At 42.0% G+C, this 12,756-nt stretch overlaps 1 protein-coding gene across 1 annotated transcript in view; it reads right to left on the reverse strand.

Annotated features, from left to right (window-relative positions):
- Nucleotides 1-4,279, reverse strand: part of LOC127430817 (endoplasmic reticulum metallopeptidase 1) — a 30,973-nt gene extending 26,694 nt beyond the window's left edge. The window contains exons 1-2 of the mRNA XM_051680917.1: nt 3,996-4,279; nt 766-1,070 (exon numbers count right to left, since the gene is read on the reverse strand). Of these exons, the coding sequence (XP_051536877.1) occupies nt 766-1,070; nt 3,996-4,267 (577 nt within the window). The 5' untranslated portion in view covers nt 4,268-4,279. The remainder of the gene's footprint in view (nt 1-765; nt 1,071-3,995) is intronic.
- Nucleotides 4,280-12,756: the final 8,477 nt, after the last annotated feature.

Consider the following 12,756-nt stretch of genomic DNA (forward strand, 5'->3'; position numbering starts at 1 on the left):
ACTGGGGGTCTGGGTATCTCAGCGAGTATTGACGCTGACTATCACCCCTGGAGTCGTGAGTTTGAATCCAGGGCGTGCTGAGTGACTCCAGCCAGGTCTCCTAAGCAACCAAATTGGCCCGGTTGCTAGGGAGGGTAGAGTCACATGGGGTAACCTCCTCGTGGTCGCGATTAGTGGTTCTCGCTCTCAATGGGGCGTGTGGTAAGTTATGCATGGATCGCGGAGAGTAGCATGAGCCTCCACATGCTGTGAGTCTCCGTGGTGACATGCACAGCAAGTGGCAACTGAGACTTGTCGACCGCCACCCGGAATGACGCGAGTAACCGTGCCACCACGAGGACCTACAAAGTAGTTGGAAACTGGGCATTCCAAATTGGGAGTAAAAGGGGATAAAATAAAAAAATTGAAACAATGTCTCAAACTGTGCTAGGAAGTCTGCAATATGAACTCAAACATTTCTCATCAGATTCTTCCAAGAGCAAATGATCTGAGCTATGATATGTATCCCGGTTTAATATGCAAAGTCAGCTAAAAGTAAACCATTCGTAGGTTGATTACACCTAAATAAAACTGTGATGCTATTAAAACATTGCTCAACAGCATTGTCTCATTGACCAACATTGACCAATGGCATGAGTTTGGAACGGGATTATCTGTTGAACTAGTGATGCAGAAATTACACACTTCACTTTAAAGACTCTCTGAGGAATTATATTTCCCTCCTTGTTTATTTGCATCAGATTATTAAATGTTGTGGATGTGTACCGGGGCTGTTGGCCACTGAATCAAAGTGGCAGTTGGCGAGCATGAAGTGTTGCGCTGTCGTCTTTGGTTCTAGTTTAACAGCGATGTTGGTCACGCGGTCGTAATAGCTGGTGAAGCCGCCCAGGAAATCGATGCTGAATGATCCGGTGGGACGCTGGACATCCACTGTGATGGTGTGCTGTCCGGTGGCACTCTCTAACCGGATCTGTTCGATCTGATCCAGGATGTAGTTTACTGTCGTGAGCTCGTTCTCGGGGCTTCCTACAGTCCGTGGCCCGACACTGGTGATCTGCTCCAAATGCTTCCTGTTACAAAGACATGACATCACAACACTAAATACACACTCTCATACTAGAGTGTGACCGATATATCGGTTTTACAGATTAATCGGTGCGGTAGTTGCTATTTGGAACTATCGGTTATCTGCACAAATCAATGCAGATAATTGTAGTTTTTTTTTTATTCCTCTATGTTCCTATGTGGCCGGCGCTACAGGATTCTACAGTTAGAACGCATTGGCTCTACAGTATAACAGGTGAAATATTGGGATTTTGATTGAACGATATACTGCATCTGGATTTTATTCATTTTGGACTCTTGTAGCATCTAAGTCTGTGCCCGTCATAGTAAGGAAAGACTTGCACATTTTTTACATTCTATATTTCGGTTTAAAAACTATCGGCTAATTAATCTGCTTTTTTCACCACCTTAGTGAGCAAGCAAAATCCACTATTTGTCGAGCTCTATCTGCATCTGTACTACTTTCAGTGTATGTAGGGTCGATACAATTTTTTGTCAAGATCTTTTACATTATTTTTAAATAAATACAGTACATTACAAATGCAATTCACACAAAAACAATTACACCTCTTTTTTTTGATGAACATGTTTTCAATTACGCAGTTCGAAGTCATTCTGAAATTTTTTCTGGGGCTTAAAGTCAAAATTGTCATTTGGTTTAACCGTCTGGAGACAGAAAAACAATTAATCAAAGACTAATTAAAAGCTGACTTTTTTGAAAAAAGAAATGCTGGCATTAAAAGTGCGGAAGAATATTTTATTTATATTTCCTAAAAAAAAAAAAAAAAAAAACATTTGCAGTGAAACAATTGTTTTAAAATATTATTCATATTTGAAAAAAAAACTGAAAACAAATCAGTCATGTGACCAAAAAAAAAAAAGCTAAAACAGAGAGGACCCCTTTAGACCCTAATGACTGTTTGTAAAATGTAAACAAAAAAAAAAAAAATCATTACTTTGTCATATAATAAAATATCACAATTATGACATTTTAATGATAAGGCACATTTCGTTTAGGTCAAATGGAGTAACCCGGAGAGAACTTCTTGATACACTTGACTCAAAAATTCATACTTGTATATATATTACCTTGAAAAATATATTTGAAAACTTCTTTTTTTTAAGTTGTGTACACTCTCGTGTATTCAAGTTGCAAAGAAAGTATTTTAATAACTTTTATTTGATGGTTACAACACATGACATTTTTAAATCATTAAATTGTATAATATATATATATATATATATATATATTCTTTGTAGAAAAAGCTATAAATGTTTCTCAGAAAAATTGTGAAACCAACATGGACACGAAAAATACATTAATATGAACTTGACAAATGTGCTTTAACCTCTAAATTTTTCACACTCAAATTTAAAAGCACCCTATTCACATATACAGTGGACTAATTTCACAAAAATGGTCTCATTTGACAGATAACCCCCTATATTTTAAGAAATGATTGCAATAATTAATAAATAACGTATATGTTTACAGTTTTATGATAAACATTTTTTTTTTATGCAAACTTTTTTAAACAAACTTTTCTCATGTCTAAAGTTTATATGCATGCCATTTCGGTTCTGTGTCCTCTGTGTTCAAGCAAAAAGTCTTATTTTATTCCACTGGATGGCAGTAAGTACTAGAAAAAATATTTTTCCTCTATCACCTTCCATCACATTATACTGATCTGAAATGTAGGTGGTGTTCTAACGCATTTTAGCCCTCACCCATAGACAACAAGTCATTTTTTGTGCTAAGAGCTTCCACATTGTTTTGTTTAATATCTTGGCTTCTGAGTTGTCTACAAACACAATCTATGTGTCACTGGAAATCAGAGACTCTCAGCTTTATAATGATGTGTAACATTTCATCTTCTACAGATGAGAACCTATTTTGCAGATTTTTTGCTTCTCATACTTTTTCTACCGGACTTCATATTTTGTTCAATAAAAGCTTTACACAACACTGGATTATTCACCCAAGCAAGCTAACAAACAAGTAAACAAGTAATTTCATTTTAAAGTTAACAACCCAAGGTAAGATTTGATATAAAGTTTGAGGTTATTTGGGGCTTACAGATCAGTGGTCAGCACAGAAAAGCGACATTTGCATTTTATGCCTTACCGAAATATTCACTATGTAATTTTTTTTCAAATAATTCAAACTGTTGTATAACGGCAACAAAATAAATGAGAATGAGAGCTTTCATTTGATATATGACATGTCTATTTGCGTGCTATGTGAAGAACTTTTATATTCATTTTAAAAGTCATATTCATTTTGGGGGGGCCTGGGAAGCTCAGCGAGTATTGACGTTGACTACCACCCCTGGAGTCGCGAGTCCGAATCCAGGGTGTGCTGAGTGACTCTAGTCAGGTCTCCTAAGCAACCAAATTGGCCCGGTTGCTAGGAAGGGTAGAGAAACATGGGGTAACCTCCTCGTGGTCACTATAATGTGGTTCTCACTCTCGGTGGGGCGCGTGGTGAGTTGTGCATGGATCACGGAGAGTAGCATGAGGCTCCAAATGCGCTACGTCTCCACGGTAATGTGCTCAACAAGCCTTATTTTGTTATTTAATGAAACTAAATGCAAAAGTGATTTGGTTTACCTAAAATGTCAGATTCTACGCTTTAGAATGACACCACATATGCATCCAGGGACTTTAGTGTTTTAAGTGATAAAATGGCTTGCCATATAGCGCCTCCCCAGAGTTTAACCGGTTAAACGAGATTTTAGAAGATTTCTCATTGTTATTACCTCAGACAACCTTATTTGTCAATGACCCAAAGGTCGACCAATATGTTCTAGTCAACATGGACCCATTTTACTTCCATAACGTTTTGAATTTCCAAATGAAACAGGTTATTAATGTTTGACAAGAGTCTAAAGCACCATGTTTTACCATGATCACTGTGCTGTGTACCTCACCTGGCCCGGATGGCGTTGAATTCCCCGCTGGATCTGATGACGAGCATCTGTAGTGAGATCAGAACCAGAACCCACAGCAGACACACGAACCCGAGCAGCAGCAGCAGAACCGAACTCTCTCCCAGTAGCTGCGCGCTCACCTCCGGCTTCTGCTTCCGCCGCCGCGCAGCGGGTCCGAGCCCGTTCTGCCCATCCGACTCACCAGCAACGTCCCTCTGGTTCTGACTGTTCTGGACGGATTTGATACGACGGATAGCAGAGTCTCTCTCCATGTTTACCAGATCGGATGGAAGCCGCGGAGGTACAACCTTAGCGTCAAGCTGCAGAGGCGGGCGGAGCCAGATTTCATAGCCCCGCCTTTACGAAAGGATGCCACGCCCACTCGCGGTTTCCTCTTTATTTTGGGTCAATGCAACTTGAACTTGTGTAGTACCGTTACTTACTGTGTGACTACAGACACAACATCCATTATTATAGTGAAAGAATGCGTAATATCTGCTCAAAAGCCATGGCCAGAAAGGTGCAAACTGATATATGTTTAAAACATGCATTTCAAGTGATGAAATATTCGTAGGAATAAATGTTTTATAAAAAAATATAGATATTTTTGATAATAAAAACATTGATTTACCAAATCCAGTGGTAAATGAATTGACCCTTTTACACACACACACACACACACACACACACACACACACACACACACATATATATATATATATATATATATATATATACACTATATTGCCAAAAGTATTCGCTCACCCATCCAAATAATTAAATTCAGGTGTTCCAATCACTTCCATGACCACAGGTGTATAAAATGAAGCACCTAGGCATGCAGACTGCTTCTACAAACATTTGTGAAAGAATGGGCCGCTCTCAGGAGCTCAGTGAATTCCAGCGTGGTACTGTGATAGGATGCCACCTGTGCAACAAGTCCAGTCGTGAAATTTCCTCGCTACTAAATATTCCACAGTCAACTGTCAGTGGTATTATAACAAAGTGGAAGCGATTGGGAATGACAGCAACTCAGCCACGAAGTGGTAGGCCACGTAAAATGACAGAGCGGGGTCAGCGGATGCTGAGGCGCATAGTGTGCAGAGGTCGCCAACTTTCTGCAGAGTCAATCGCTACAGACCTCCAAAATTCATGTGGCCTTCAGATTAGCTCAAGAACAGTGCGTAGAGAGCTTCATGGAATGGGTTTCCATGGCCGAGCAGCTGCATCCAAGCATACATCACCAAGTGCAATGCAAAGCGTCTGATGCAGTGGTGTAAAGCACGCCGCCACTGGACTCTAGAGCAGTGGAGACGCGTTCTCTGGAGTGATGAATCATGCTTCTCCATCTGGCAATCTGATGGACGAGTCTGGGTTTGGCGGTTGCCAGGAGAACGGTACTTGTCTGACTGCATTGTGCCGACTGTGAAGTTTGGTGGAGGGGGGATTATGGTGTGGGGTTGTTTTTCAGGAGCTGGGCTTGGCCCCTTAGTTCCAGTGAAAGGAACTCTGAATGCTTCAGCATACCAAGAGATTTTGGACAATTCCATGCTCCCAACTTTGTGGGAACAGTTTGGGGATGGCCCCTTCCTGTTCCAACATGACTGCGCACCAGTGCACAAAGCAAGGTCCATAAAGACATGGATGAGCGAGTTTGGTGTGGAAGAACTTGACTGGCCTGCACAGAGTCCTGACCTCAACCCGATAGAGCACCTTTGGGATGAATTAGAGCGAAGACTGTGAGCCAGGCCTTCTCGTCCAACATCAGTGTCTGACCTCACAAATGCGCTTCTGGAAGAATGGTCAAAAATTCCCATAAACACACTCCTAAACCTTGTGGAAAGCCTTCCCAGAATAGTTGAAGCTGTTATAGCTGCAAAGGGTGGGCCGACATCATATTAAACCCTATGGATTAAGAATGGGATGTCACTTAAGTTCATATGCGTCTAAAGGCAGATGAGCGAATACTTTTGGCAATATAGTGTATATATTGAATATCGTCAATAGGCTGAAAAATATCGAGATATAGTTTAAGACATATCGCCCAGTCCTACTTCAGACTCGAGTTATACAAATGCAGGTATCTCCTGACCACCTCACAAATCCACTGTCATTGTTTCTCCCTTTATTTGATGTTGAGTGGCAATTATATCTTCTTCTATAGTGCTTCTACATGACAGAAAAGGCTTAACGGTGAGTGTCGCCACCTTGTGGACCCACTAATTAGTGCAAGTCATTCCAGGCGCAAGGACATCATGCACGTTGAAAGACGCGCATTCAGTACTCAAGCACTCTGCTGAAGAAATTGGCATCAAATGTCCTGTACACAGATGCCGTTTGGGCTTTACATGGTGCATAGATCTTTAAATAATCCTCACAGAGAGATGCGAGGTGGCTCAAAACACAGTTTGTGAGTGAAACTAATGTGCTTGTTGTGTTTTACAAATTGAGACATTTCTAACGTTATGGCTCATGAGTCGACTACTCAATCTGTATGATGTTTCTACCCATTCCCATAACAATTATTGTGATCACATGGTCATTATGCTGTGACACACCACCCCAGACCATGACGGACCCTCCACTTCCAAATCGATCCCGTTCCAGAGTACAGGTCTCAGTGTAACGCTCATAAACGCGATAAACGCGAGTCCGACCATCACCCCTGGTGAGACAAAACCGCGGCTCGTCAGTGAAGAGCACTTTTTGCCAGAGCTGTCTGGTCCAGTGAAGGTGGGTTTGTGCCCATAGGCGACATTGTTGCCAGTGATGTCTGGTAAGGACCTGCCTTACAACAGGCCTACAAGCCCTCAGTCCAGCCTCTCTCAGCCTATTGCGGACAGTCTGAGCACTGATGGAGGGATTGTGCATTCCTGGTGTAACTCGGGCAGTTGTTGTTGCCATCCTGTACCTGTCCCGCAGGTGTGATATTCAGATGTGCCGATCCTGTGCAGGTGTTGTTACACGTGGTCTGCCACTGCGAGGACGATCAGCTGTCCTTCCTGTCTCCCTGTAGCGCTGTTTTAGGCGTCTCACATTACGGACATTTCAGTTTATTGCCCTGGCCACATCTGCAGTAGAATTCAATGAATTCCACAATTCAACTACCTGCTACAGTCTCTCCCTGTAGATGTCCCCCTCTCTTATTTCAAGCAATTTGATAGCATAGCGAAGTCCTTTATTTGGAACGGAAAGTGTCCCAGGTTACATTTCAGTAAGTTACATAGGCCGATTGATAAAGGTGGGCTAGGCCTACCCAAGATTTTGTTTTATTATTATGCGTTCAGTCTCAGACATTTGGCTCATTGGTCACTTCCACCTGAGAGAGCCCCTCCCTGGTTATGTATTGAACAGGAAGTTCTTGCCCCTATTTCACCATTGCAAAGCCTTTCTATCAAACTAACTGGAGAAGTTAAGTCACACCGTTATTTCTCATTTGCACATGGTATGGACTAAAGTGTCCAGAGTGTTTAATTCAGACATTTATTTAAATGTTGCCTCGAGCATATGGCAGAACCCCAAATTATGTATTAATAAATCCCCTTTCTGCTGGTCAGAGTGGATTGGGAGGGGGGTTAATACACTTGGTGGCCTATATGAGAGTGGAGTACTGAGATCTTTTGATAATTTGGTTCAACATTTTAAGATTCCTAGATCCCAGTTATAAAGGGTTACAAGTTGATTCCAAATGCATAATTCTTGGAATCAATAAAAATGTAAAAAAAAAAAAAAAAAAGAAAAATAATAGACTTTTTTCAAATAGTGATGGTGCTGTTTTTAACATCAGTAATGTCCTGACTATACTTTGTGATCAGTTGAATGCCACTTTGGTGAATTAAAGTACTAATTTCCTTCTGAAACAGCAAAATCTGTACATTATTCCAAACTTTTGGCCGCCAGTGTATATGTATATATAAAGTATAATATTGTGTAGGTCCCCCTCGTGCCGCCAAAACAGCGTCAACCCGCATCTCATAATTACATTGAGATGATAGTCTTCTCAGCACAATTGTACAGAGTGGTTATCTGAGTTACCGTAGACTTCATCAGTTCAAACCAGTCTGGTCATTCTCTGTTGACCTCTCTCATCAACAAGACATTTCAGTCCACAGAACTGCCGCTCACTGGATGTTTTGTGTTTTTGGCACCATTCTGAGTAAATTCTAGAGACTGTTGTGTGTGAAAATCCCAGAAATACTCAAACCAGCCCATCTGACACCAACAATCATGCCACAGTCCAAATCACTGAGATCACATTTTTTCCCCATTCTGATGGTTGATGTGAACATTAACTGAAGCTCCTGACCCGTATATGCATGATTTTATGCACTGCAGCGACACGATTGGCTGATTAGATAATCACATGGATGATTGTGCCTCATTACTTTTACAAGACAAGTGCACCGTTGTAACTTATTTATTTTTCATTGAACAGTCCATCTCATATCCGCTTTCAATCCTCGTCGACACTAATATATTTCCATGTTACGGTGTGCTTACTTTTTATTCTCCCCTTTTCTCCCCAATTTGGAATGCCCAATTCCCTAAGTCCTCGTGGTGGCGTAGTGACTCACCTCAATCCGGGTGGTGGAGGACGAATCTCAGTTGCCTCCATGTCTGAGACCGTCAATTCGCACATCTTATCACGTGACTTGTTGAGCGCGTTACCATGGAGACCTAGCGTGTGTGGAGGCTTCACGCTATTCTCCATGGCATCCACGCACAAATCACCACGCGCCCCACCGAGAGCGAGAACCACATTATAGCGACCATGAGGAGGTTACCCCATGTGACTCTACCCTCCCTAGCAACCGGGTCAATTTGGTTGCTAAGGAGACCTGGCTGGAGTCACTCAGCACGCCCTGGATTCAAACTCGTGACTCCAGGGGTGGTAGTCAGCTGTGGCATGGGGGGGCGTGGTCATGTGTCTGTCTGCAGGAGATGGAAAGCAGTAAGGCTCATCACCTGGGCTGTAATTACTCTAACACCTGTCTCTCATTATAGTGATGGTGGAGGGAGACCTGATAAGGCTCACCAGAGCGGCAGAAGAGAGAGAGAGAGAGTGGTCCAGAGCAACAAAGACTGTCATTCAGAGAGAGAGCTATTTTGAGTTGGCCACTAAGAGCCGTTTGCTTTGTGTTTGTGTGTGTGTGTGTGAGAGAGAGAGAGAAGCTGAAGTGTGAGAATAAACACTCAACTGTTCGCTGTCTCCTGACTCCTCCATTGCCCATGAACTTATCCTTATCACATCAGCGTCTTTACTCGGTGAGCTACACAGGCCCCTCGGTGTGCTTACTTTTAAGAAATCAAGACGGGACACTGGAATGCGTTTAACTCACTGCTTTACTTGCAGAACTCAACTAAACCACACACACATACAGAGGCATGTCACATACTTGTCAAGTGGGCGTGGCTGACATACAGAACAACCAAAGGAAACAGTGTCTCTGGTTAATAACAAATAAGCCCATATATAACACCACCATAATGTGCAATCTCCACTAAACAAACGTGGAGCAATAATGTGGTTCTCGCTCTCGGTGGGGCACGTGGTGAGTTGTGTGTGGATTCCGTGGAGAATAACGTGAAGCCTCCACACGCGCTACGTCTCCGCGGTAACGCGCTCAACAAGCCACGTGATAAGATGCGCGGATTGACGGTCTCAGACACGGAGGCAACTGAGATTCATCCTCCGCCACCCGGATTGAGGCGAGTCACTACGCCACCACGAGGACTTAGAGCACATTGGGAATTGGGCATTCCAAATTGGGGTGAAAAAAAATCTGTGATAACAAGTGTGGTCTGCACCATGTACATATTTTAGAAAAATACACATATCAAACATATTAAACAAGCAAATCGATATTACATGTGTATGTTTAATCACTTTTAAAGAACATTTGGTGTCAGTGATGTGGAGGTTATTAAAGCAATAGTTCACACAAAAATGAAAATTCTCTCATCATTTACTCACCCTCATGTCATCCAAGATGTGTATGACTTTCTTTCTTCTGCAGAACACAAATGAAGATTTTTAGAAGAATATTTCAGCTCTGTAGGTCCATACAATGCAAGTGAATGGTGACCAGAACTCTGAAGCTCCAAAAGCACATAAAGGCAGCATAAAAAGTAATCCAGGGGTTTAATCCATGTCTTCTAAAGTGATACGATAGGTGTGGGTGAGAAACATATCAATATTTAAGTGCTTTTTTTTTTTTTTTTTTTTTTTACAATAAATCTCCATTTCCACATTCTTCTTTTGTTTTTAACTGATTCGCACTCTTCGTGCATTTCGCCACCTACTGGGCAGGTAGGAGAAAACATTTCTCACCCACACCTATCATATCACCTCTGAAGACATGGATTTAACCACTGGAGTCTTATGGATTACTTTTATGCTGCCTTTATGTGATTTTTGGAGCTTCAAAGTTCTGGTCACCATTCACTTGCATTGTATGGACCTACAGAGCTGAAATATTCTTCTAAAAATCTTCATCTGTGTTCTGCAGAAGAAAGTAAGTCATACACATCTGGGATGGCATGAGGGTGATTAAATGATGAGAAAATTTTCATTTTTGGATAAACTATCCCTTTAATTTTGGTGATAATCTGTCTCCTCTCTGCAGTGTGATATGAAGCCAGCAGGAGTCGCCAAAACATCATTTTTTTAAGCTCAACACATTCATGTAAGAATGCACTGACATCTTAGCCAGCAGAACCATAAAAAAGTCAGAACCAATAAAGATGTAGGAGACGGTCACCAAAACAAATCATTTTTACCAAATTTGTTCACATCTGAGCTAAAATGTGTGGACAAAATTTCAGCTCCAACTGAAATCTTGAGTCTTTGATTAAGATGTTGCTGATAAGATCTCCAGAGAAGAATTGTTACTGGCAACACAGAACCATGGATCAATAACTGATTATCTAATAAGATGTTTTGAATATAATTTTATAGTCCTTATAGTCCATGACAGCTTCATCTACAAGACACACCAGCTGTTGATCATCGAGACAAAAGAGTTTGAGTTTCTCTTCATGAAGACTGCAGACTGCTTCACATCCTGATGAAGATCTTTGACTTCTCTCCTGTAAGAAAGTCTCACACAGGTTCTTCAAAGCCAGATATAATGGTGGATCATCTATAGTCGACCTTCTTCTGCAAATTGGACATTCTTTGGTTGGTTTGATTTGTCAAAAACTCTGAATACACTCTTTACACACACTGTGACTGCAGGACAGGAGAATAGGAGCCTTGAAAATGTCTCGACACACAGAACAAAAGAATTCCTCCTCAGAAAAAGACCCGGACGGCATTATTTTTTCCCCTTTTCTCCCCAATTTGGAATGGCCAATTTCCAATGTGCTCTAAGTCCTCGTGGTGGCGTAGTGACTCGCCTCAATCCGGGTGGCGGAGGACGAATCTCAGTTGCCTCCATGTCTGAGACCATCCGCACATCTTATCACGTGACTTGTTGAGGGCGTTGCCACGGAGACGTAGCGCGTGTGGAGGCTTCACGCTATCCACCGTGGCATCCACGCTCAACTCACCACGCGCCCCACCGAGAGCGAGAACCACTTTATAGTGACCACGAGGAGGTTACCCCATGTGACTCTACCCTCCCTAGCAACCGGGCCAATTTGGTTGCTTAGGAGACCTGGCTGGAGTCACTCAGCACGCCCTGGATTTGAACTCACGACTCCAGGTGTGATAGTCAGCGTCAATTGAGTCAAGTCAGAACCTGAAGAGCTTGTTGTACTGAGATTATGTACTTACTGCAGATACAGGGGAGGTCTAGACAGCAGGATGCTCGTATATTACAGGACTCAGGTGATGAGACTGTCATGCTGCCGTTTTTTTGGATAAAATACAATTATTTTGCGGGGAGATGACAGTGTAGTAAGCTCAATCTAGCTTTATAATTGTTTGTTTACATACATAATCTCCATATGTAAATGCTATAATCTACAGTACATGAAATGTTTTAGTGCTGACTGAACAACTGATCCTGTTGATAGATTGAATTTATTGTTTTGTGAAGGAAATAATGATGTATTAGCAGCCACACAATAAAATGTACAATACAAAAAGAACTACATGCAATACAAATAAACTTATTTATTTGGACATACATTATAAACATTGTACACAAAAGTTCAATGTTCTCTGTAAAGCAACTATGAAACAGTATGTATTATTAAAAGCACTGTACAAATAAATTTAACTGATACTGAGTTAATGTCCACACTGTTTCCAAATCACCCCTTAAGAGAAGACATGCACATTCTGCAAAGACACTCAATAGAAAGTGAATTGCAGGCAGGAAAAATGCAGGGAAGAGGAAAATCACAGCATGAAAATTTCAAAAATGTGGAACATTCACAAAAAAGATGCTGAAGGGGTTCTGGGTTGCTTAGCGAGTATTGGTGCTGACTATCACCGCTGGAGTCACAAGGTCTCCTTAGCAACCAAACTGACCCGGTTGCTAGGGAGGGTAGAGTCACATGGGGTAACCTCCTTGTGGCCGCTATAATGTGGTTCTCGCTCTCGGTGGGGCGTGTGGTGAGTTGTGCGTGGATGCCGTGGAAAATAGCATGAAGCCTCCACACACGCTACGTCTCCGCGGTAACGCGCTCAACAAGCCACGTGATAAGATGCGCGGATTGACGGTCTCAGACGTGGAGGCAACTGAGATTCGTCCCCCGCCACCCAGATTGAGGCGAGTCACTACTACTGATTATTTCTGCAATTCCATTTGGT

This window comes from Myxocyprinus asiaticus, chromosome 40 (genome assembly GCF_019703515.2).
Source record: "Myxocyprinus asiaticus isolate MX2 ecotype Aquarium Trade chromosome 40, UBuf_Myxa_2, whole genome shotgun sequence".
In the NCBI taxonomy this organism is placed as follows: domain Eukaryota; kingdom Metazoa; phylum Chordata; class Actinopteri; order Cypriniformes; family Catostomidae; genus Myxocyprinus; species Myxocyprinus asiaticus.